The sequence below is a fragment of the Suricata suricatta genome, chromosome 6 (genome assembly GCF_006229205.1).
Source record: "Suricata suricatta isolate VVHF042 chromosome 6, meerkat_22Aug2017_6uvM2_HiC, whole genome shotgun sequence".
NCBI lineage: Eukaryota > Metazoa > Chordata > Mammalia > Carnivora > Herpestidae > Suricata > Suricata suricatta.
The window spans coordinates 68122494-68147983 of NC_043705.1; the positions used below are offsets into that span (position 1 = coordinate 68122494).

At 37.5% G+C, this 25490-nt stretch overlaps 2 protein-coding genes across 7 annotated transcripts in view; both read right to left on the reverse strand.

The window, feature by feature from the left end:
* Positions 1-6013, reverse strand: part of POU5F2 (POU domain class 5, transcription factor 2) — a 15149-nt gene extending 9136 nt beyond the window's left edge. Inside the window, 2 exon segments of the mRNA XM_029941716.1 lie at positions 3754-3804; positions 5939-6013. Of these exon segments, the coding sequence (XP_029797576.1) occupies positions 3754-3804; positions 5939-6013 (126 nt within the window).
* The window catches only part of FAM172A (family with sequence similarity 172 member A), a 407295-nt gene that overhangs the window by 112390 nt on the left and 269415 nt on the right, over positions 1-25490 (reverse strand). For 5 of the 6 annotated variants that reach the window (XM_029942608.1, XM_029942614.1, XM_029942612.1 and 2 more), the window contains 2 exons: positions 18353-18469; positions 10710-10794 (listed from right to left, as the gene is read on the reverse strand). In XM_029942608.1, coding sequence (XP_029798468.1) covers positions 10710-10794; positions 18353-18469 — 202 coding nt within the window. Of the gene's footprint in view, positions 1-8101; positions 8592-10709; positions 10795-18352; positions 18470-25490 lie in introns of those variants that run through there. The other variant, XM_029942609.1, reaches the window with a different exon arrangement.

Here is a 25490-nt window from a genome sequence, read left to right on the forward strand (position 1 = left end):
TGATTTTATGTGATTATTAGCAATTTTTTATTTAGAGTCTCTTACAAGAGTCTCATTTATAGAGATCTTTGCTTTACAAGGCTTAAAATGATGTTTATGTTTCTTTGCCCAAATTTTCAACAAGTAGCTTCTATAGTATTTTAGAAGTTAAGAAATTATGTAATATAACTGAATTTTGTCAAGGATTGTGTCATGAGATTATTCAAAATATCTATACGCTAGCTGGCATAAGATTTCTTTATTTATTGGCACAACATATTAAATACTTGGGGTGAGATCTGTATGAGTGAAGGGGATTTAATAAACAATACGGACAGAAATTCCATACCAATTCTCAAGGAATATTTAGACATCATATATCTGTGAAATCAATTTTAATACCTAAAAAGTGAACTCATTCAACAAATCACTCAAAATTTATCATTAAATAGAAAAATTTCCTTTAAAAACAGACTATAGTTTTAAAATTATGATGAAAGAAAGTCTTAAAAACTATTACCCCTGCTTTAATTTTTAATCTTTATTATTTATTTTTGAGAGACAGAGAGAGGCAGAGCCTGAGTGGGGGAGGGGCAGAGAGAGAGGAAGACACAGAATCAAAGCAGGTTTCGGGGTCTGAACTGTCAGCACACAGCCTGATGTGGGGCTCAAACCCATGAACCATGAGATCTTGACCTGAAGTCAGACACTTAACTAACTGAGCCACCCAGGTATCCCTATTGCTGCTTTTAAAGTACTGATAACTGGGGCGCCTGGGTGGCTCAGTTGGCTAAGCATCTGACTTCAGCTCAGGTCATGATCTCACATTTGTGGGTTCGAACCCTGTGTCGGGCTTTGTGCTGACAGCTCAGAGCCTGGAACCTGTCTTTGGGTTCTGTGACTCACTCTCTCTCTGCCCCTCCCCTACTCATACTCTGTTTTTCTGTCTCCATAATAAATAAACATAAACAAATTAAAAAAAATAAAGTACTGATAACGAACTTAGAACAACTTGGGATTTTATAAACTGAAAATATTTGGCCTATGATACCTAATGTTCACTTTGAATTTTCATCTTGGTACTAAATAATTTATATTTTAGCTGTTTCAAATCACTTTTATAAAGCAATAGTTTTTCTGAAGAGTTCTATTTTCTGAGTAATTTTGCCAGCAGACAGATTTGTTCCTGGTCACTTGACATCCATCTCTGACAAGACACACAGAGCAGGCAGGGTGGGTGCAGAGGGAGCAGACAGAAAATGTGTGGCTAAGAGCAGAGACCCTGTGGCTTGAGGGAGGCATGAAGCCCAAAGTCAAAGAGGAGTGAAGGGCCATGGACCCAAGCAAACCACACAGGTTAGGCAGGGGTGGGCAGAGGCGGTGGGCTGGAGGAGATGTGATGGCCTCAGGCTGCAGGCAGAGTCTCCAGGTGTGGGGACTGAAGCCAGGAGACACAGAAGACAAAAACTGTAAGGAAAGAGTCAGGCAGCAGAGACTAAGCCAGATGAGAGACAGAGAGTCAGACGTCAATATACCTACACAGAGAGAAGCATCAAGAGCAGTGACCCAGACCACAGTGACAGAGGGAAGGAAAAAGGGAGGACAAGTGAAGCACAGACAGTCATGGGAAGGGAGATCAGTACTTAATATACAGTAAGAAGGGTGAATGCTTCTGTCCTAGGTACTACTGGTCTGTGACTTACTTTTCCAACAATCAGCGACAGAGCATCAAGAGTCATGAGACAGGGGGCGCCTGGGTGGCTCAGTCAGTTAAACATCCGGCTTCAGCTCAAGTCATGATCTCACGGTTCATGGGTTTGAGCCCAGCGTTGGGCTCTGTGCTGACAGCTAGCTCATACTGGAGCCTGCTTCAGATTCTGTGTCTCCCTCTCTCTCTGACCCTCCCCTGCTTGTGCTGTCTCTCTCTGTCTCTCAAAAATAAATAAAACACATAAAAAAAAGAGTCATGAGACAGTGCTATAGGGACAGTAAATGTAATCACTCATAAATTAATTCATAATGTACAAATACAAATTTATATTATTTGGTTATTTATCCCAAAGCATTCCAAAAATAATTAGTTTAACTTTTTTTTTTAATCTTTAAAAGGAAGAGTTAGCTCAGTTAAAGGAGAGTTGCCACCTTTACTGCCAAATTCTTCGAAGGATTTTTTGCAAATTGGTTCAGAAAGCTCTAAAAAACATGGTGGCTATTTTTAATTTTTTTAAGTGAGTTTCTGAAGTGCAACTAGTTATATTCACTGTGATTACTGGAAAACTGAATAAATAAAAAGCAGAGGAAAATATTGGATCTGATTAAGTACATATAATCAGGGCAAATACTGATGATCTACATAACTATCATATATTTAGACAGGTTATTCTAAATGATTCTCTAATCAGTCATTTCCCCAGAGTTTCTGATGTTGGCTAATTATAATGAATGATTCACTGAAAACACAAGAATTTCTGGTGGTCAACTTTTAGAATACTCATCCCTTACATTAACTAATAATTACAAGGTGGCACGGGACAATGAATAGGGAAGCTAACTGATGAATAACAGCCACAAGGCCAGTTCTACAGGAATGAAAAAATACAGCCTGAAAAGTGCTATTTAGTTAATGAAAACATCACTTAAAGGATTAGAATGTATATCCTTTGAATGGAAAGAGGAATGCTACAGTTCTTGAGCAGTGCGTGTCGTCAAATAGTGGTACAATATCATATATGAGAATATGCCTTGAATTTTAAGATCTGTTTACAAGGCAAAGTATAGATTTTCAATTACCTAATTAATTTGAGCTGTGTCTAAAAACATATTAGACAACTCAACTTGTCTACACATTCTGAATGACACCACATCTAGAAGTAATTACTGTTGATTTTTCCTTGCTATCTTGAGAAGCAAGTGATTATTCACTAACAAAGAAGAGATATAACTCCTTCCTGTCATTTCCTCAAGATATGTTTTCAGCTATAAAGTGAAGTAAATATTTAGCAAATATTCAGTAAGTTCAGTCAGTGTAAACAGCTAATCTGGACTATTTAATAAGCAAAGTAATAGTTGGGTTATGTTAGGTTTTCTACAATTCAAATATATGTAGAAATTACTAATTTTCCACTTTCAGTTCTGGTGGGGAAATGAGGCTTGACAGGTACATGTTATCAAACAGCCCCCTTCTACATCCAGAACCAAGATCAGGTCATCAAAATATAGTAAGCTTGCTACTTTAATTTGTAACCCCTAAGACATCCACTATGGTTCTCTTTTTTCCTTTTTTTTTTTTTTTTAATATTTATGCCATTATCTTTCCAATTTGAAGGTGCCCTGATTTATATCAAGTGTTCTAGATAAACTGAAATATTAGAGAAAGGCCTGTCTCAAGCTATGACAAGGACAAGAAAAATGAGATGGATACAAGTTCTGGGAGGAAATAAGTTGACAGGCATCACATCTCTAGACTACACAGCTTTAGCAATCTAGCTTAAGGTATTTCCTTCACAGTAGGTGGAAAAAGGAAGCTGTGAGGAGGCAGAGCCTGCCATCCTGTGTGCTTGGTGCAAAATGGCCACAGGTGTGTCAAAATACTGATCCTTTTACACTTCAGGTCAGTCGGGAGTGGCTCTGTCCCTTCACCTCTGGATGCACGCAACCTTGCCTGTGAAGCCCAGGGCACCATATAAATGTTACACTTTTCTGTATGTGTAGCTCAAGGAAAAGTGGAATACCTTAATAACTTGTGTACTTCTATGCTTTATGGTCATCACAAACCTTAGAGAACTCATAAAATGGATCTGATGAGAAGTCGAGGTTTTCAAGGACCTAGAACAAGAGAATGCTGGGAGGGAATAAGGGCATAGAATTTTGAGCTCAGTAGGCAGCTCAAAGTTTAGGAAAGATCTCTAAAGTCCGATGGGCAAGTACTGTCTTTATCAGTGGGAGGTGGTGGGAGAGTAGGACTAGAGGGAATGTCCCAGAAGTGTCACCTTCTCAGGGAGGCCTTCTCTGGCCTCCACCTCCACATACTTCAGGTCCTCTCTACCTGCTTTATATTTCTCCTACCAAGTACCACTAGCTAACATACTATATGTTTTCCTTACTTATCTTATTTGTCTCCTCTACTAGAATGCAAGCTCCATAAGGGAACTTTATTTGTTGTAATTCATTTCGACTCCCCTGACGCTTAAAACAACGTCTAGACCCCAGTAAATGTTTGCTGAATGTGTGCCGACTGAACGCACACCCCCATGGAGGCACGTAGGGAGCAGACCTGGAGAGGGCTGGATGTGCACAAGCCTCAGCAGCCACACTTACCCAAACCTAGCCTCTGTTAGAACACTCTGGCAAAGAGCTGCCTGCCAGTCATGTGGCAGCCAAAGCAAGCTGTACGAGACTTCTAAGAAGTCAGAGGATTTCAGTGTTCTGTAACCTTGTCTGTTTTCAAACGTTTACATTTTGCTTTCCTTTCACCCTGGGGGAATGCCTCCTCATACACAGTTGAAAATTCTATTAGCTATTTTTGAAGAAGAGCGCACCATTTCTGATTTCATCCTTACGTCTACCCTGTGTCTCTCTTAGTTTCATTGCTTCCATATTTCATGTCTTAATTTACATTTTTCTTTCTATTGATTAGCTGTACATTTGCTTTCTTCACTGTATTTTCTATCTTTCTGTGACTGGTTTCTGTGAAATATTTTGTGACCCTTCTTAGTATCACAGAGCTCACAGAAAAATATGAACAACTAAGTTATTTGCTGTTTAAGAATAAAATTAGAGACAGGAAAAAGGAATGGACAGTATTTCTGCAAATGACTTTTCATTTCCATGTGATCAAAATATTAATAGTTTTAAAGTAACCTTAAATCCTAAAATGACAGAATATGCAGCACCACATTAGGTTTTTACAGTGCCTTCTTTCTGATGAACTCAAAATGTCCCTCTAGATACTACAAAAATTGTTGTTACAACATTTCTACAAGATAAGTGAGGTGGTTACTTGCTATTGCCATCTCATAATCGACGTACAAACAACCAGAACGTGGGCTATACAATAGACAATAAACATAAGTCCTACTAACCTATCATGTAATTCCTTGAATAACAGTGTTTTTAACTGGCTGATTTTACTAGTAGGAAACACTACTAACAGAAGTGGGGCAAATAGTCACTCGACACATACTCAAGACCCCTCAAATATTCACTGTTCACCATAAGAGAAGATAAATGAAAAGTCAGACTTCATTTTAAGTATAAGGCACAACACTGCCAACTCCTAGGTGTGGAGTTGTCAAGTACAACATTCACTTTCAAAAGAAAAATAAAAACAACATGACTGTACCGATAATAATAATCAGGGATATGTTAAATACAACTTACACATTTTATTGTACCTCATTTTAAAATACATATATATTCATAGATAAATAACATTGATAAAATGAAGCTCTTATGAGCAACAGACTTATTTTTTTGTAAAGGGAAACAGTCTTAAATGAGTATGTATTTTCATAGGCAATTTCACTGTGATGCTCACAAGACTTCAGTCAAACAATAAAAGCATAGTATACCTTAAGAAAAACTTTATAAATTAGAAAAATGGGGGGGGGGAGAAAGAAAGACTTGACTAAATTGAATGTAACGTCTGGATATCCATTATTAACTTGTGCTCAGATTTTAGGTGTTTCCACGGTATTTCAAGAAGCTTTGGTTGTGTCCATTTGAGATTCCTGCCATCCCATCCAGTGCCATCACCTCAATTAAGTAGGTCATAGAATAGTTTCATCCTCTATTGCCCTTAACTGATTCCCTCCTCCAGTTCCTCTATATTTTGGTAATGTTTTTACTATCTCAGTTACTTTTCCTTCTAGCTTATCGTTGTCTTCTCCCTCTCCCTTAGCCTCCATGTGCAATCTATTCGCTAACAGAGAGTGCAGATTCTTCCAGTCATATCTGTTACCGCTCTCCTTTCCTGTCCATTCCCATTGCCACCAGTCCAGGTCATGCCATTGGCCCCTACTCGCTTTATCGTCATGCCTGACAATATCGGCTGAGTCTCCTGCCTCCAGGCTCATGTTTCTCTCTTTTATCTATTTATTTATTAAATTACCCTTCTTCAATATACCATTTTGATCCTGTCCAACATACCCCTTGTCCAACATTTTTAAAGAACTCTTTGAGAGAAATCACTGCTTTTGATTGAAAACCTGTTCAGTTTTTATAAGCAGGTGTGAAAAATTCTAGGGGCGCTCGCCCTAACTCTTTTCTCATGATGCCAGTTTCAAAGGGAGGAAACTACCACTAGCAGAGGTCCAGGAAACAGTTTTTTTTTTAATTCATTTTTCTTATTTTTTGGGGAAAACGGATAGTCATAATAAGCTACTGTTTACTGCTATGTCCCCAACTTCCAGAATAGCACCTGGAACATAATAAGTGCTGAGTAAACATTTGAGGAATAAATAGATATATGCTGGGCATAAAATCTCCTTCTGATTTAAACCAAATTGTTGGAATAAAAACCCAAACTGAATAGAAAGTTACAGGGAGTAGCAAATTCTGTCCTAAGAGGAGTTGTATAGTGAGAAAACTCAGTGATCAAATGATACAGTGTTCAAATGTGATAAAGAAGAAACTTAATTAACATCCTGTCTCTGATACATTGTATAGCTAAGTCTAATAAAGCAGTCAGGGAACAAGACTAGGGATGAAAAGAACTATTTAGTGCCTTTCTAGAAAGTTGCTCTTAAATCCTAAGATGTCAGAGTAGGATGAGCCTTACAAGGCTTTAGCCCCCAATAAGTTTCTGGTGGTTTCTACGTAGGCCTGAGCGACCACCAGAGTTGCAGTTTAAATATGCTGTATTAATTACTTACTCCTGTAGAATAAATAACCAGAAAATTGGACAGCTTAAAATGATACACACTGAGCACTCACAGCTTCTGTGGGTTAGGAATCTGCGTGTGGCTTAGCTGAGTGAGTGGCATAGGGTCTCACCAGAATCAAGGGATTGGCGGGGGCTGCAGGTATCTCAAGGCTGATCTGAGAGAGGATCCTCTTTCAGGGTCAAGCACCTGGCTGAGCACAGGCCTCAGGTACTGTGACTCCTGGCCAGAGACACCAACTCTTGTCACATGGGTCTCTGCATAGAGCAACTCACAATGCAGCAGCTGGCTTCCATCAGAGAGACCCAAGAGAGAGGACAAGAAAGAGCCTGAGGTCTGCTCACATTCACCAGTCTTACCATGTCCCCATTATCCATAAGCAGCAGGCTTCATAAAATGGTCAAAGAACTTTGTGGAGACTAGGTTACAGTGCCTGCTTAGGTGACACCCCCTTGTGGGGCTGAGACAATGTACTCTAGGGTGTGGTACATGCTCTAAATCAGCACTTAATTCATGTGATATTTCTCCCAGATCTGGGAACAAAGGGATGGAAATGGGACTGGCTTCTTTGCTTATTACCCTCAGTGACCTACTAACAAAACTGTTGCTTCTATTTCTATGATTTCAGGCTCTGCTAATCTAAAGGTCTTAGTTACACAGGGAGGAATGCTTCTATTGAGTGACACAACAATGATTCCATTGAACTGGAAGCTGACACTGTCATCTTGCTACTTTGGGCTCCTTACGCCACTGAATTAACAAGGAATGGGAGAGTATTACTGTATTGGCTGGGGTGATTGATCCTGATTAGTAAGGGATAACTGAGTTGCTACTACACATCGGGGATAAAGAGGAGTGTGTCTGTAATACAGCAAATCATCTAGGACATCCGCTAGTATTTCCTAAGGTGTCCTTTTCAACAGGAAAGTACAACAATCTAACTCAGGCGCGATACCTAATGGCCCAGCTGTTTCAGGAATGAAGGTATGGGTCCGCCTACCAGGCTAGGAACTATGACCAGCTGAGGTGCTTTTTAAGAATAAAGGGCATGAAGGTAGTTTTAAATACCAGCTATAACTACATGGCCAGTTACAAAAATGAGGAATGTAATAGCTATGGGTATTTCATTCTTATTCTGATTTGAATATATATTAAATATTTTTGTTTTCCTCTCATTTCCTTATCATTTCATGTAAGATGTGTCAATGTAATTAGCTTTATCTCTCAGTATTTAATTACGGGATACAAAAGGTCAGAGAATGAACATCAGCCAAGGACAATAAAAGGGCTTTGTATCCTTTCCTAAGGAAACGGGTAGTGTGTTTTTGTTTCGTTACAACATGGGATAGTTGTATCACATCAGGTACAAGTGTGACTTCATTAGTGTCTACAATTATTTGTAAATGACATTTCATTTAAGAAGATGGGGATAACTGCCAAGGTGACAGGGGTGAACTGGGGAGGCTCTGTAATGTGTCAGTTTGGCTACACTGAACTATGTTTCTCGGAGTTCTTTTTCAAACTGTGTGTTTGTGGTCAGGATGCTACAGAAAGGAAATTTCTGTGGGATATTTGGAGGGCTGAAGTGAAGCAGCAGCCATTTCTAGCTGATGCATGTTATTGTTCGTCTACTAGCTCACGTAGCGGCGTGATGCCTGTTCCACACTCCCTGCGTTCTCCATCAGCATCCCTGGCCTGGTCCACGTGTGTGTGTGGTTAGGACACCTCCTTCTATAGGACACCCACACCACCAAGGACAGAAGCAAAAAGAACTAACATGAGTTTAAGTACATTCTCATGGGCTCCAATTAAAGCTTATGGGGTCTAACTCATTCTTGCTCTCCATCACCTTACATCCATCTCCCCTTAACAGATTCTGCTCTGCGGTCTCAAGCTCCAACAAGGATGCAAAGTCGACATTCTTACAGAGCTTAAGCAGCTCTGGTCAAATCCCAGGTCGAATCCTTTTAACAAATCCTTTACTATATATAGTCAATCCTCATTATTTGTGGATTCCACATTTGTGAATTCACCTACTTACTGTAACATTTATTTAAAACCCCCAAATTGATGCTCATGTGCAGAAAAATCTGAGTTGCCTAGCTTGCATTCCTAACTAAGGTCAAATAAGGCCATGCTATACCTTCTTGCTTCAGTTCTCTTGTTTTGGTGTGCTTTTCATAGACTAGTGCCATGTTTTTCACATTTTTGTGTTTGTGTGTATGTGTGTGTGTGTGTACGTGTGTAGCAATTTCATTTTCTGAAATGGCCTCCAAGGATAGTGCTGAAGTATTGTCTGTGTTCCTAAGCACTAAGCCATAGTATGCCCTAGAAGATGGTGATGTGTCTTATGGAGAAAATTAACGTGTTAGATAAGCTGTATTCAGGTATGAGTTACAGTGTTGTTGGCTGTGAGTTCAATGTTAGTGACCTCAGCACTATTCATTAAATAAGGTGTCTTTAAATAGAAACATTTATAAAGCAAGGTTATACACTGGTTGGTTGATAAAAAATGTTGTGACCAGAAGACTATAGGAACCTAATCTTGCATTTCCCCAGGATTCACTATTTCAGCATTCTCAGTGACTTTACAGAACTATTGATAATAAAGAGAGTCAATTATATAATAAACATATATCATATATGTATATGAATATGTTACATATACTATAACATATAACACATACAATGTATAACATATATGCATACATATACATATTATATAGATATATCGTAGCATATATATCTGTTTCTCTGATTGAACCTTGACTGACAGACCTGAAAAGTTTAGCCATGATGATGGCTAATCTCATCAGTGAGGCTGAGTTCAAGTTTAGGTATTTGTGATAGTAAATTATAGTTATAAGTTCTTTACCTAATATTTGAACTGTTCTCCAAATCATTTCCTTCAATTACGTAAACATGTCTGTAACTCTAAGTGCTTAGTGATTAACTATCTCCTATGTCTGTCCTATGGAGTATTTTGTATTTAAAACTTCTGCTCATTCTCTGACACCTCTGGCCAAAGCAAGCCCACTTTTGTTCTGCAGCCATAAATAGATGCCACTGCTCTTTTGTGTTTACCATCCAAACTGGCTGGGAAATGTGGAAGCCAAAACCAGAAAGCAACAAAGAATATGTCACTCCTTTTATCTAGATATTACAGACTGAAGTACAAAGTCTGTTGGCTGGAAATCAATTCCACCCATAGATTGTCTTCCTAAGCCCACCTGCTTCCTGAGGTACTTCGCCCTCCACCTCTTTCAACAGGGAGGCCCATCTTGCCTTTGTTTCCTTTGAACATTTTCAGATCCATCCCAGCCCTTATTACTTACATTGCTCCTTCTTTTGTTTTGAATGTCATCCTGCGCGTCTTTCTATAATCCACACCCTACCTAACACACAAGGTCCAGCCAAAATACTCTTCATGAATAATTTTTCTAAAGACCACAGCAGTCTCCTCTGAGCTCACAGCCTTGACCACCTGTTTTATCACTGAGTTGGTACTCAATCCGTGACAAATATTCTGAGATCTTGATAAGCTACCCAGTCCTTGTCTTAATCAATTTTTTATTTATGTACATCCTGTTTCCCTAAGCTTCAGCAGCAACTATCTAAATTACTTGAAAACTGCTTCACCTATTTGTCTTTACTGAATTTGTTAGTAAGCGTTTTTAGCCACTTAAAAATTTCTGGTAGTAGATCAGACCCATGCCGTATGTTACCAATAATTCATTCAAAGATACAAGGCAGAACAACATGCTTAATTCACAAAATAGAATTCCATACTTCATTAGCATATTTTTTCACCCTTAAAAAAACCCCACACATCTCTCATCAAACACATACCTGCTGAGACTCGAGGACAATCGGGCAGCATGGACTCCACTGATGTGTCTAATGGTTCTGAGCTGGAGACCCAATTACAACAGTTCTGCAAAGCAATAGAGACAATTCTCTGTTGAAACATTTTTAAAATCAAGACCAACATTTTTGGTTGCAAAGATAAATTTATCCTATATAATCAACCACTAGAAGTATATCCAATTCCTTTTCCATGCACTGTAAAAAAAATTCTTATATAAATAGTATTATTCATGACCACTGTGGCTGTGGAAAAAAGTTTATTTTCTACAATTCAGCAAATTATCTGTACTGATAAGAAGACATGTAAGCTTCTGTGAACCATGATGTAACACATTTATAAGAAAAGGCTAAGATTATAATTAAGGGAAACTCAAAAGCATGCCCATTTTTAACTTTTAGATGGAAATAAGTGTTGATTTGGTCATATGAAAGAATCATTTTGAAGTTTTGTTTTTGTCTCTGTAATACTAGAAGAAATAAATTTTGCATTTACTTCTTAAAATTTGGCCCATATAAATATAGTTTAGGTTTTTACTTCAACCTGGGTTCAGTGAAGGCTGCATCAAATAGTTCAAAAGCAACACAACCTAGAGAATTGTAACTGTGTGTCTGAGGACACAAAGCTCTTCAATATTAAAACCAATCTTTAACTTAATGATGACTTACCAGTCAGACAAATTAAATAACAATAATGTATATTCCTCCTATACACTTTGATTCTGTATTTAAAGTCTGGCTTAAAAAAATGTGATTAGCTTCATATGGCTTTTTAAAAATTTCTAACACACACACACACACACACACACACACACACACACACACACACTGAAATTTCCAGACATTTTATTTTTAAAAGAAATCATCCTATCAATCATGTTGGAAAAATCGCTGATTGCTATTCTGGTAAACAAGCATGTATTGTGTATTTTTAGATGCTTGCTGCCCTGGTTGTGCACCATGGAATCCGTCCTCACTGTGGAAAGATCCTTGACTGGTAGATCAAGTGTCTTATTGTATTTCCTTAATTCATTCTGTCTGGAAGAAGATGTCAGCTGTGTTGCAGTGAGGAGAGAATTTCAAAGGCCCCAGTCCCCACCAATAAAGGCCGAGGAATGGCTTTTGAATAGATTTGTCAAGGCAACCCTACTGTTCTGGGACCAGGGAGAGCAGGAATAACATAAAGGAAGGGTTGCTGTATGAGATTAGAAAGTGAAGTTCACAAAGCATGGCAGATTTTTGTAAGAAACAGTAGATCAATGAAACTATTGAACTGTGTGAAAAAAAAACCCATGAAAATAAACACAACATCTAGTAATGTTCTTAAATGCTTTCTCTCTTTTTATATTTAAAATGGATAAAATATTAGTATTTTTATGTATTACAAAAGCTTGATGGTTTAAAATGAATATGTATTCTACAACTTGCAGTCCTAATCTTAATTAGCAGCTGAATGCAAAATTATACAATGTGAGAAGGCAGAAATTATAAAAGAAATGGGGTTTTAGAAGATATTTCATACATCTGAAATAAGTAAAATTAATATTACTACTGATAGAATACCACATCACAGAGTTCTAGATAATGCAGAAGATTAGCACACAATTAGCCAGCTTTTATATACAATGTGACACTTGCTTGTAAGAAATAAGTATTCTCCAAAGCAGTGTCAAGATATGTAAATGGATGATTTGTTTTATCATTCATCACAGCCCCTAATAAATTCAAAAATCATGACTTCTATAGGTACTAAAAATAGCCTCCCAATGATACAGGGAGATAGCTTCAATGAAGAATGACTTTCCCTTTTTCTCTCTTTTTCTTAAACAATTCAGTCTTTTCAATGACAGCAATTACCACTGCCGACAGACAGGCAGCGATTAGGTATATATTTTAATTATTATTCATCCTCATAGTACCTCCAAATCTTACGAAAGTCAGCTATTACCCAGGTGATATGTCAGTCTTAATACTGCTCACCTACACTTCACGTATGTGAAACTACGTCTTATAGGATATTTCTAGTATTAATGAAAATGATGGTACATTACAATATGCAGGCGGTTAATCATTTTCTAACTCGTTATCACTGACTTTAAAAAGCTGAACAAAATGGATTTTATCCAGGTCACCTTTAACTCAGAGATTTAAAACAAAAGATAGGTTAACATTTATGATTCTGAAATTTCAGTTTTTATCTAGGCACATGTTTGGTCTTTGATCTCTCATAAAAACAGGTTAGAAAATAAGTTGGGGAGAGGGAGGGAGGCAAATCATGAGAGACTTTTGAATGCTGAGAACAAACTGAGGGCTGAAGAGGGAGGACGGTAAGGGGAAGGGGGGCGATGGTCATGGAGAGGGGCACTTGTGGGGAAGAGCACTGGGTGTTATATGGAAACCAACTTGGTAATAAACTATTAATTAAAAAAAGAAAAAAGAAAAAAAGAAAATAAACACCCAATAAAATGAGTATGTCCAAAAGTTTTAGGGAACGACAAAGTATCTGTGAACAATTGTAAAGGCTTGAAAGAAATTTGCTAAGTGTACATGGACATATGTGTGCATGTTCATGTAACATTTTTATCCCCCTGGGAAAAATATGTAGAGAAAGAGCAAAACAAGCTAAAAATAGGTTTGCCATGTGACAGAGTATAAAAAAATTAATCAACAATTAAAATGATAGTAATAATATTAGTATTAATGTAAATGTACTGAAAGTACATGGATAGAAATATAAGACATACAACCATGACACATGAATTCATATGAATTCAAACTGTCTGAAATTCTTTCATATCAAATCCAACTTCCTATTCTTTTTTTCCCTTAACTTCCTATTCTGAGATGCATTTCTATAGTTTAAAAACTAGAGTTAAAATCCAAGTCTCCTTCATTGTTTTCCTAATGCTTATTCTATCCCTCTTCTCAAAGGCTCATTTTGCCCCCACCCAGTTCTTCAGCTGAGATGGACACTAGCGTAGTGTCCTGGATGCCAACAGAGGCAGCTGACTGGGAAAGCCCTACCAAAATTCAGAACATGCTAGAGAGTGTGCCAAGCCCCTGGAGATCCTATTCTCAGGAGCCCTGAGCAGACAGCAAGGCATGCTGCATCACAGGCAGCAAGGGGAACATGCTTGAGCCTCGGATGTAGCCCTCCCTCATCCCAACCAGCGAGAGTTGGGATGCACCAAGTGATTAAAGTTTCTCGGGGTTTGAGGGGGAAAAAATTGGCAACGTAGAGAGTCTTTCTTAGAGTTAAGTGTTCTCAATTTAAATGTTTTTACTCTGACATTAGGAACTTATAGTTTTTCGTGGTTGTAAATTGTCTTTGTGAGATTGGAAATGTTGGGAACGATTACTCTAGGCTACAAGTGCCTGTAGGCCATCGTGCTGAGAGGCTCTCTTTAACATTGGACCAAGGGTTGACAATATTTTAGTGTAGATATGAAATGAATTAAATTTTTTAACAAGAAGGTTAGAACTTAGTCTACTTTATTTCACAAGAAAAATATGTGCTACATGTCCTGTGCAAGGTATCTGGAGATAGATTTGGTGTCCTGGCTGAATTTAGGTTCTTACTCATTTTTATTTCTTTTGTCTGAGATCCACCAATGGCTTAGAGGCAGAGCTTTAAAATGGAAGGCGTTGTGTCCTCAGACAAGAAAAACTATGATTCAGCAGGTTGCATTTCCAAGGACTGCCACTCAGACCTGATGGTGCTGGGTAAGGGTTAATGACAGATATGTAGAACCATACATCTGGCTTGCTTGCAGACTTTCAGAGGCCAAGGATATGTCAGGAAATGACATTCACCCATTCGGCCTTTTTTTAAAAAAATTAAAACTATGTATTTAAGGTGTATAACGTGACAGTGATGTTCTGAAACACATATACATGGTGGAATGATTACTACAGTCGGGTTAATTAACATATTTCCTCACATAGTTACCGTATATGTGTGTGTGTGTGTGTGTGTGTGTGTGTGTGTGTGTGTGTGGTGTGAGAGAACCGGAAATCTATTCTCTTGGCAAATTTCTAGTATTCAATACAGTACTGAATACAGTCATCATGCTGTACATTGGGTTTCCAGACTTATGAAATGCAATTTTGTACCCTGTGACCAGCATCTCCCTGTTTACCCCACCTCCCTGCCACTGGTGACCACTGCTCTATTCTCTTTCTATGTAATCAACCTTCTTAGATCCCACATGTAAGTCTGATCATGTAGCACTTTTCACTCTGTGTCTGTTTTTTTATTTCACCTAGCATTATATTCTGCAGGTCTATCCTCACTCACTCCACAGTCCTGGAGCTTGAGGTATGACGTGTCTTTCAGGAGCTGCCTCAGGCTACTTTTTACCTTTCCTCATGAGTCATGATTAAGTACACAGTCTAGGGCTTTTGGTTGAGGATAGTTTTCACTCAGAGTGATTGTCAAAAATAGCCCTCTATGGTATTCCTTCTTTAAAAGAAATTGTTATTTTAAAATTATATAAGTAGTACAAAAATATGGTGCTTAACCTTCTCTCTGTGTGCTAATTGCTAAAATTAAAAAAAAGTAAATCAGATTTTATAGTACACGAATAGTCAAATCAATACCTTTATCATAGTAACTTAAATATGCTTACAAAACAAAAAGACGTTTTTATCAATTTGTAGTATAAGATGGGTGACCAGTCAATTTGTACCAGGAGAGACTTCCAAGTTTTTAAAGTGGTGTTTGGTGAAATAATGGAGTTAATCATTAAGAGGTCAAAAACAATGAGGTTTCATCGGCAACCAGACTACTATTTTTATGTACATTCCAGTTTAGTTGTTTTTCTTGGGAGGCATATTTGCAAAATATCTTAGATTTTGAGCTGATTGCAACTGAAGCCAGGGTAGGGGGTGGTAGGAAGTGGGGTGGCAGGAAGAGGACACGGAAGTTACCCTGCCACACCCTTCTCCCAACACCTGTGCTCAAGACAACAGCTCTTTTCTATTCACTGAACCCAGGCTTGTTTGTTCTTCATAATTTCAAGGAGTCTTGCAGAGTGGACAGAGACTAAAAAAAGAGAAAAAAAAGGGATGGAGTTTAATCCTGAGTGCTGGGAAACATCAGATTCTTATTTTGCCAAACCACACTGAATTCTCCATCAGGGGGTCACACAGTTAGATGGGTTCCTACAAGGGTATCTGGCAAAGGCTTCCACAGTCTCCTTTTTTATTCTTGTCTTGGAGAGGTGCTCTGAGCAGGGGTAATTTCAAAGCTCCTCAACAGGTGCTCTAATAATTGTTATCTCTGGGATATTATAGTGTTTTCTAGAACAATACATTTTATTTTTATGTAGTGTCAATTACTTTTCCAGGGGCTTTCTTCTTGGTTATTACCTTTGATTCTTATAATAGTTCACAAAGTAGACGGGATAGGAATTATTGTCTCTGAAACAGGCCCAGAATGATGAGGTGGCTTTCCCAAAAGGCAAAACAAGCCTTGGTAGAGTAAATGGTACATGTCAGATTTCAGTTAGTGATTTACCTAGTGAGTGACTAAGCCAGAATCATTATCAAAACCCAGTTCTTCTAACTCCTTGCTCTCAATTATTACCCTTTGTTAAGATATTTTGAATATGCAAATCATTCATAAAAGAATACATCTCATGTATTTTACATTACTTGGGGGCAAGAAGGTAACAACAGTAAGAACTATGATTTATTGAACTTCTTTAAAATGCCAATGTCCATGCATTTTTTTTACGTATGCTATTTTCCAACTGTATTTGCAAGGCAGGTATCATATTTCATAGATGAAAAAGCTTAATCTCAAAGAGATTAAATAATTTAGCCAAGATTAAAAACTTAGGTAAGTGACTGAGTTGGGGTCTGAATTCTGGTATGTCAAAACTCTTCATGCAGTTTCATGCTTAAGGCATAACTGACGGAATTGAAAAGTACTATTCAGGAATAGATTAGGCAGCACCTAATCCACTCTTAGTTACAAACAGTTGAAGAAATAAATCTATGACAGAGAATCAACTGATGGTTACCAGAGGGCAGGTGGGAGGGGGAGATGAGTGAAATAGGTGACGGGATTAAGGAGAGCATTTGTGATGAGAATGGAGTGTTGTATGGAAGTGATGAATCATTACACTGCACACCTGAAACTGATATTACACTGCACTGTTAACTAAATGGCATTTGAATAAAAACTGACTTTTGTTATGTTTGTCACCTGGAATGAGACAGGAAGAAATCCCAATTAAGAAATGATGAACAGGGATGTTTCTAATTTGGGACAAGTACTAAGTTCCATATTGCTTGCATGTGGGGGAAAAAGGTACATTTATCAATCTTACTACTTACATAATGCTGGGAGCTGTTTTCATATCCACTTGGGCAGAAAATAAAGTATAGGCATGAAAAACATAAAATTTCTCTTGAAAAAATTTAGGCCCTTGGAAAAGACAACTAAGGATGTAGATAAATTGTGAAAGGAGAAATATGAAAAGCAATGTGGTTAGAAAACACTTGGATATTAGAACAGACTAACAGCCCACTTTTATATATTTATAACATTATGAGTAACAGAGTAAAAATGTTTCAGACTTTTGTTTAATGAAGGTACTTTTTCTAATGGAAAATATAACAACAACAGTAAAAACACACTGGTAATGTTATGATTATACCACTTGGGATTATACAGCTTAGTCCTTCTATTTATTCAAAACTCTTTCCAAACATTAATTCTCTGGTCCTTACAGTGCACCACAGGGTTGGGAGAAGGTACCCACCATACTTATGGTGGGGGGTCAGCCAAATAGATGTCTATTCTGTTGAGAATGAGTGTGAGAAAATCAGGAAGGTCAACTAGTTCTCATTTAAAGAAATATATGACTTGACAAGACGACTGATATAGCATGGTGTGGATGATGTCAATTGCTTATAATATCAGAAAGATAAGTAAAATAAAAAAAGAAGTTTCAACTGTACATCTATAACCAAAATAAAAGAAATAATCGGTTGAAAGTTAAAAAAAAAAAAAAAAGGGGAGCATGTTCAACGAGTCCTGATAGTTTTCAGGCTCACTAGCCCTCAGGAATGGTGAAAAGAAGTTTTCTTATCCTGAACCTGGACCATGACCAGCCTGTGGGTTTCTAAAGGCCCAAGGGTCCATCTGGCAAAACACCATCAGCTTTTTACTTCTCCCCCTCCTGGCAGCAGTGAGCCAATCCATTTAAAATTGGCATATACTGACCACCTTAAAGAAAAGGGTGAGACCTAATGTATATTAAGCTGCTTTCTTGTAATTGAACAGCACCAATGCTGAATAGCTGGTGGAAAAATTAAAAAATCAGAGAATAATAACTTTATAACAGATCATGACCTTCTTAGCCCAAGTTCCTACTGTATGCTGTATGCATATGTAACATGCTATAGAAAGCCAAAAAAAGGGAAGAGCTTTCAGAAACGCATTTGTTCTTCAGAAGGGTTTTCTATTATTATTATAAGCATGTCTTTTTTATATTCTCTCTAAATGTTCTGCCTCTGGAAAGGGAGTTTGGGGGCGGGAGATGATATAAATTGGTAGGGACTCAAATATAAAGGTTCACACTCATTCATCTCAGCGTTGAAAAAAAATCTCGTCTCACCTCTCTCATCCATTCTCGAATCGTTTTGCCTGCTTCTTGATGCCACACATTGTGAACAGAGTCTGTCAACGCCACCGCAGTTACCTTACTTTTTACATCTGCTTCTCGTTGAATCATCTGTTTAAAAAAAAAGGAAAAGAAAATATTGGCTATCATTTTTTCCCTCCTGGGTACAGCCTGCTTAGTCATAGATAATAATATATTAAAACTGAAAAAGTAACAGGCATCTGTTGTTCAAAGTTACTCTTTTCTATACTGAACGCATGCCCTGTTCTTGTCCAGAGATGTGAAAAGACCTAATATTTTCTTTTAAAAAGATAATACCACTTAAGTCTTAGAACTATGCAGCTCTATTATTTTCCATGTGGTTTGACAATTCAAGGATTAAAGGGATCACAGGGGGAAAAAGGAGGAATCCCTGAGGGTTTCTTTTACAACTTTCTCCCACCACTTCCCATTTCCGTGCTTTAGGGAAGTTAGCACCTGGGGCTCACTGTTAGCTACTTAGGACTAACTTCTGCTTATTTTCAGTAGATGCTATGTCAGTAATGAAAGATCTCTTACTTTGACTTCTCCAATTTAACTAGCTTGCTCCTCAACACGGTCTTATCATTCCTTGGTATTTTAAATGCCCACAAAGATCCTTCTCTTCAAAGCCTATCAACATCAGTTTGCTTTCTAATGTATTTCTTCATGTTGATATGCTACAGTGTTACATTCTTAACTTCTTTCTTTAGAATGCTATTTCTATAAAATTAAATGGTTCTGAAATTTAAGAAAGAGCCACTTGGCTAAAGAAACTGAAGCATTGATCAGTGGTCTGCAAGATAAAGAAAGTGAAAAATAATAGCTCCACATCGAAAGAATCATGAAAGGTTCTAACCTACTAAGATTAGGGACTCTGTTTTGACACAAGCATTAGAAAGCTTAATGAAAAATTAGACTTAAAATCAAGTAGCCCTAAATTTCATAGCTGTGCCCTCAATGTTTCTTTGCATCCAATGTCTTTTCTCCCTCTATAGAAGAGCAATTTCTTGATCATTTGCTATTAATTTCTATGAACTGTCTCTGAAAAGCATACACCTGCATTTTAAAAAAGTGAGAATTCTGAGTGGTGATGAAAGCGTATGCAATGAACGTTGAAAAAGCCAGACTTCTGATACCAAATGATGCCTGTTGGCGTTCTGAATGAAAAATGTCTCCCTCTGTTTTAAATGTCTTCAAACCCTGCATATGCACATCCCTTCTCACTGAACACTACCTAATGGGAATCTAATTCATTGTTAATGCTGCTTCAGCAGAATTCCCACACCTTAAATCTTTGGGCCTTTTGTTTTCTGCTTATATAATGTGGAAATCTTAAAATCAATGTTGCTTATCAACATAATAAAACTCAAAATTCACCTTGCAATATCAATAATATTTTTAAGAGCATAATAATACTCTAATTCAATACATCACATTCATTATTAAGTAGTTTGCTACCTTCTCCTAGATTTTATTTTAAAAATAGATTGTCATCCATAAAAAGGATGAGATTGTGCCATTGGAGACAACATGGATGGACCTGGAGGCTATTATGCTAAGTGAAATAAGTCAGACTGAGAAAGACAAACATTGTATGATTCCACTCATAAAGAGGATCTAACAAATGAATAAACAAACACAAGCAGAATCAGAACTATAAATATAGGGAATAAACTGAGGGGAGGAGGTAGGGGGTGAAGGGGAGAGGAAGCAGTAGGCCTCCAGTTTTGGAATGGGTAAGGCGTGGGAATAAAAAGCACAGCTTAAGGAACACAGTCAATGATATTACAATAGTGATGTATTGGGACAGATGGTAGCTATACTTGAGGTGAGCATACTATAATGTATAAACTTGTCAAACTGCTAAGTTGTACACCTGAAACTAATGTAACTTTGTGGATCAATGACACTCAACTTAAAAAACGATAAAATAAAACTACTTTAAAGAATAGATTGTCACGGACCATATTGGCACTAGAATATAAAAACTTAAACTGACACTGGACAACAGAACCCAAAGTTCCACAACAGTGAATCCCCCTGGCTCATGAAGAACTTACATGTCCTTACTCTCATTTTCTGAAGAGTTAACACTTTTAGAGATCTAGAGCGATTGTTGCTAAAGTTTAAGCATGCTTAAACAAGAGCATGCTCTCCGGGGAGTCTAAGAATATGTCTGCATTTTAAAATATTTGCCCTGGATTTTGTTGTGGTTGTTGTGAACATATGCTGACTTATGTAAGGTGGTGTCATCTGAAGACACAGAATATTGAGAGCCATTTGTGAAATGATATAAAATTAAGAGTCAAAGAGGCTGAAAATTTAGTGCAAAAGCAGAGAATGTAGTAATTAAAATTCTTCAAACTTGGGGAAATATACAGTTGTTAGATGGACTCTCAGAGAAAAAAACCTTTGGTCTGTTTTTCCATCTGGCTGACATTTCACACAATGGATGTGATGCTGTGTAACTTGTCCTCACAGAATCCAGCATGATACTCGTTATACTGTTCTAGTCTTTTACAATATAAAAATCACTTTCACATTGTATTGCTAGAGGTGAAGAGTGTCAATTTCTAGAGGATCTCAATGAAGAGTAGGCTACAAATGAACCCAGAACAAAGAAAATCAAATATCTGACTGTTTAGTAGGAATCATTAGAATTGTAAATTGGTAAAATCTTAACAGTTTAGTTCTTCGGACTATTTACCTCTATTCCAGCCTCATTGCAAACAAACTACTTGCAACTTCCATTTACGTTCAAAGCCTCTGACTTCTTGCATTTGTTAGCGTGGTTCATAGCCCTTCCCTCTCTTACTGACTCCACTGGGAATGAACACTGATGAAGAATGCTGAAGAATAGCAATCATGGGGTAGGGTGAACATAGGAATCAAGATTGTATGATAGACCCTGGACAGAATATAGAATGGGTGGAGGTGCAACTGTGCAAGAAAACAAGAGACTAGGATAATCTGGAAAACACAGAAATTTGAAAAGAAGGAAGCCATATCACTAAAGTCTTACTACATGTCAATCTAAGGTGAAGAGGTGATTTTTATTAGGATCCATGGATATGAATTCCTTTGAAATTCCTTGAAAAGTTCTGTCTGTATAAGATAAGAGTATTTTTCTGGAAGAGGGTTCTAAGCTTTCATTTGATTCTTAAACGGATTTTAGTCTCTAATAAGATCCAGTGATTTCAATGTCTCCATGTGTTCTAGGATGAACTTTGAAGTACGTGCTAGGTGAACTCTTCAAACAATTAAGATCAATAAAGATCAGAGCTACACCAATCTTTCAAAAATAGAGGAAGACTTTCCATTTCTTGTTATAATGTCTTTAGTATGGCATCAACAGTTGAGTAAAAGTGGTAAGAAAAATTTGATGTCATAGACATCAGCATTTCAAAGCTTCATGCTTAAGAGTTTATGTATGATAAAATTATAATTAAGAGATTATTTGTTTTTGTTCATGTGTTTTTTATTTATGTGTACAATATTTATTTATATCTGAGTACCACTTTATAAATTTCAAAATGAATAACAATTCTTATTTTATTCTGAAATATTGAAATGTATACAAAACTTGATTTTTTTCCATCTATGGAGAAGAAAACTGTTTCAGACTGAGAAATTGGTTAAAGGCCACACAAATACAAAATGACACAACTCTTTACTGTCCATGCCTTTAAGTCCTGTGTTTTTCCATGAGTGTCATATGGGGTCTATTTCTCAATAATATATCATAATGCTCTTACATAAATAAACTCATTTGATTAATCTCTTTTTCTTTACAGTATTTCAGTCATACAGTATTTCATGGACTTGTACATTTAAAAAAAATGTTTAAAGAAATTCAAATCCAGATCAGTAAGGATGTTGAAATTCTAAAAATGATGCCAACAGAGAAATAACTATTAACAGCATTTAAAAATTACTGTTACAGTTCTAAAAGAAAATGTCTAGGATAAAGGAAAATTAAATATTTCTATAAAACATATTGATGATTTGAGAATACAAAATATTTGATGCTGTCACCTGACATTTTTGCCCCCACCCTCTTTTTTACATTTATTTATTTTTTAGAGAGAGAGAAGACGGGTTATACAGAGAGAAGCCCAAGGAACCTCCACACTCTCAGTGCATAGCCTGATGTAGGACTTGAACCCATGCACTGTGAGATCATGACCTGAGCCGAAATCAAGTCTGGGCCACACGGGCTCCCCTTGTTTCTCTTTCTTAATTCTATTTATCTCTTCACAGTCCTCTCATCTTAGCTTCTATACAATTAATCTGCTCTTTCTTTCCCCGTATTGCATGTTCCTAGTCTAACAAAAGTTTAACTAATCCAATAAATATGAAGTACTCTGAACAGATTAAAAACATATACCATCTGTATGAAAGTTTACCTTATTATTAAAAATTTTGGAGTTTGTATTATTTTTTCCAGACTAAGATTTTAAACATTAAATAACTATAATAAGAAAAGAGAGCCTATCAGACGCTAAGACTATTTGGTGAGATGAAGATCAGGGGACCAGGGAGTGGTGTGGGAGGGTCAGAGTCAGCAGCAGCCACCTTTGCTCCTCTCATGTGCACTGCAGCCCTTCCTGCTACCATTTCTCCCCCCAAATCACACAGATCTTTTCTGTTCACCTACCTCACCTCACCAAGCTTTCTACAAGCCCCTCACATGAAGCACCTGCCTACTATCTTCGCAGGTACGTGACCAAATCCAAATACTCATGTCCCTCTAAAAGTTTCTTTAGTCCCTTTTTGTACCTATTTCATTTCTCCTACAAATCTATTGTGAGCTACTTTTAGAAAAGGAAAACACAAAGACTCTTTTACTTCCACCAAATTAATTAAAAAGTTGCTGTCCACTTGTCTTAGCTTAGATGAGAAGTTTTTTTTTAATTTTTAAAAAATGATTTTTTATTTATTTTTGAGAGACAGAGAGAGGCAGTGCGAGCAGGAGGTGTCAGAGAGCAAGGGAGACATAGAATCTGAAGCAGGCTCCAGGCTCTGAGCTGTCAGCACAGAGACCGACCCGGGGCTCGAACCCACAAACCGTGAGATCATGACCTACGCCGAAGCCAGATGCTCAACCAACTGAGCCACCCAGGTGCCCTTAGATGATAAGCTTTTGAAGGCACAGAGATGTTGATGTTAGAGGGACCTCTACTATGAGTCTTTGGAAGTAGTTTCCTATCTCTAGTTGAGTGTCTTGGGTTTTGGAAATTATAAATCCAACCCAATACGAGGTTCAGTTCTCCCAGCATAAAGAAGTGAACCCTGCATTGGGTTTGTCTTCACTTTAATCTAAAAGAAGTGTATTATTTCATTTTCCCCTATTTGTGGCCCAGCAGCTGTAGCACTCAGAATAAATTGTCTTCGATTTTAAAGTCCAAGGGGAGCTTCAGAAAGAAGGTGGTATGGGTTGTGGGTAGGGACATGATAATGTGCATACAGGCCCATATCTATATTAGCATATATAATATGTTTTAAACATGTTTTGAGGGAAATGTCTTAATGTCTTTCATCAGCAAAAGTCATTACCTTCCTTTAAAATTCTGACATGTGTTACACATATGACCTGTGAGGGTTACAGCATGTGAATCGCTTGTACAGGAAAGAATATTCTGAAAGAAAATCAAATAATGCATGTTTCCATCAGATTAGGATCTGATACAACTGCACATTTATAAATCTGAGGATCATTACTACTGCATGAGCATGAATGAATCATCACTCTGGTTAATAGCACAGTTGAGGTTTGAGATGTCTGAAAAAAATATATGTCTGTATAAATAGATGAGCTTCCTCTTGAGCTCCTGGAGTTAAGATGGAAGATTAAGTTGTTTCAAAGGCTTGAAAAGTAGGAAAATGTGGCACCTTTTAATATTTTTATTATGCAGATTATAATTACGCTCAGTATTTCTACTTGAATATAGTTTTTATGTACTTTGATAAACCATGATACTTTACCACAAACCTCTCCCACCACTCTACATTTGTGCCTGTACGTCCTCTGGCTCATGGCACACTGCCCTGTGTGCTACCAGGCCCACTGGGCTGGAAATGTATGTTGGGCCAAGATGACTAATCAGCCAACGCTGGGTTTGGCAGAGTCTTTGCTGTTAATGTCTTCCTGAAGATTCTTTTGTACATATCAATCCCAATAGTGTGCTATTCACAGAACAAATATCACTTTTGCCACAATATTAAAACCTCGGCCCTGTCACCCAAGGCCCTTGAAGTACCTCTGGTGATTACAGTGAAATACACACACTTCAGCAGATGAAATATAGACTAAACTGCCCAGCAGGAAATCCAGACAAGTATGACATTCAGCTCTCACATGCTACTCACGGTTCACATTTCTAATCTGCATTCACTTCTTTTTTTCCTTTTCTTTCTTTCTTTTTTTTTAAAGTAGAAACTTTCAAGTACGCAGTCTTTATAAGGGATGCAGTGGTTAGGTTCAAGGACTTAGGAATCAGATTCCCTGGTTTCAAATCCCTGTTCTGCCACTTCCGGTAATGATACCTTGAGTGAATTATCTCAACTTTTTCTGGGTCTCAGTTTCATCACAGGTAAGATGGAAATGATAAATACATCTAACTCATAGAGTTATTATGAAATAGAGTGAACTGAATATAAAGTGATTAGTGGAGGACATGGCACACAGTACACAATTATAACAGGTGATACCATAAAAACACACAAGGTGAACTACTCCATATTTGGAAACTAGTGCATTCTCCTTTCTCAGTGTAAAAGGTAATGGAAGCGTACCCTAGAATACATTAAATGACAAATACTGTTTTTTAAAAAGACATAGGTCCATGACGAAGAAACTTATGAAACACTGATTTTGCTTTAGAGTATGTGGTTCAGGAATTCTAAAACTACTTGGCCGAGAAATACAAAGAGGTGATTACTGTGCTTGTTTAAGATCTTGTAATCAGAATAGTGGACCTGTAATAGCACTAGCCACTTAAAAATTACAACGGAATTGCTGAAGCCATACCGTGGTAGCTCTAGTTTCCTGCCACCAGCGAGCCTTTTCAGAATTACTTGGGCCAGCAACAAAGCGTGGCGCCACGGCGTA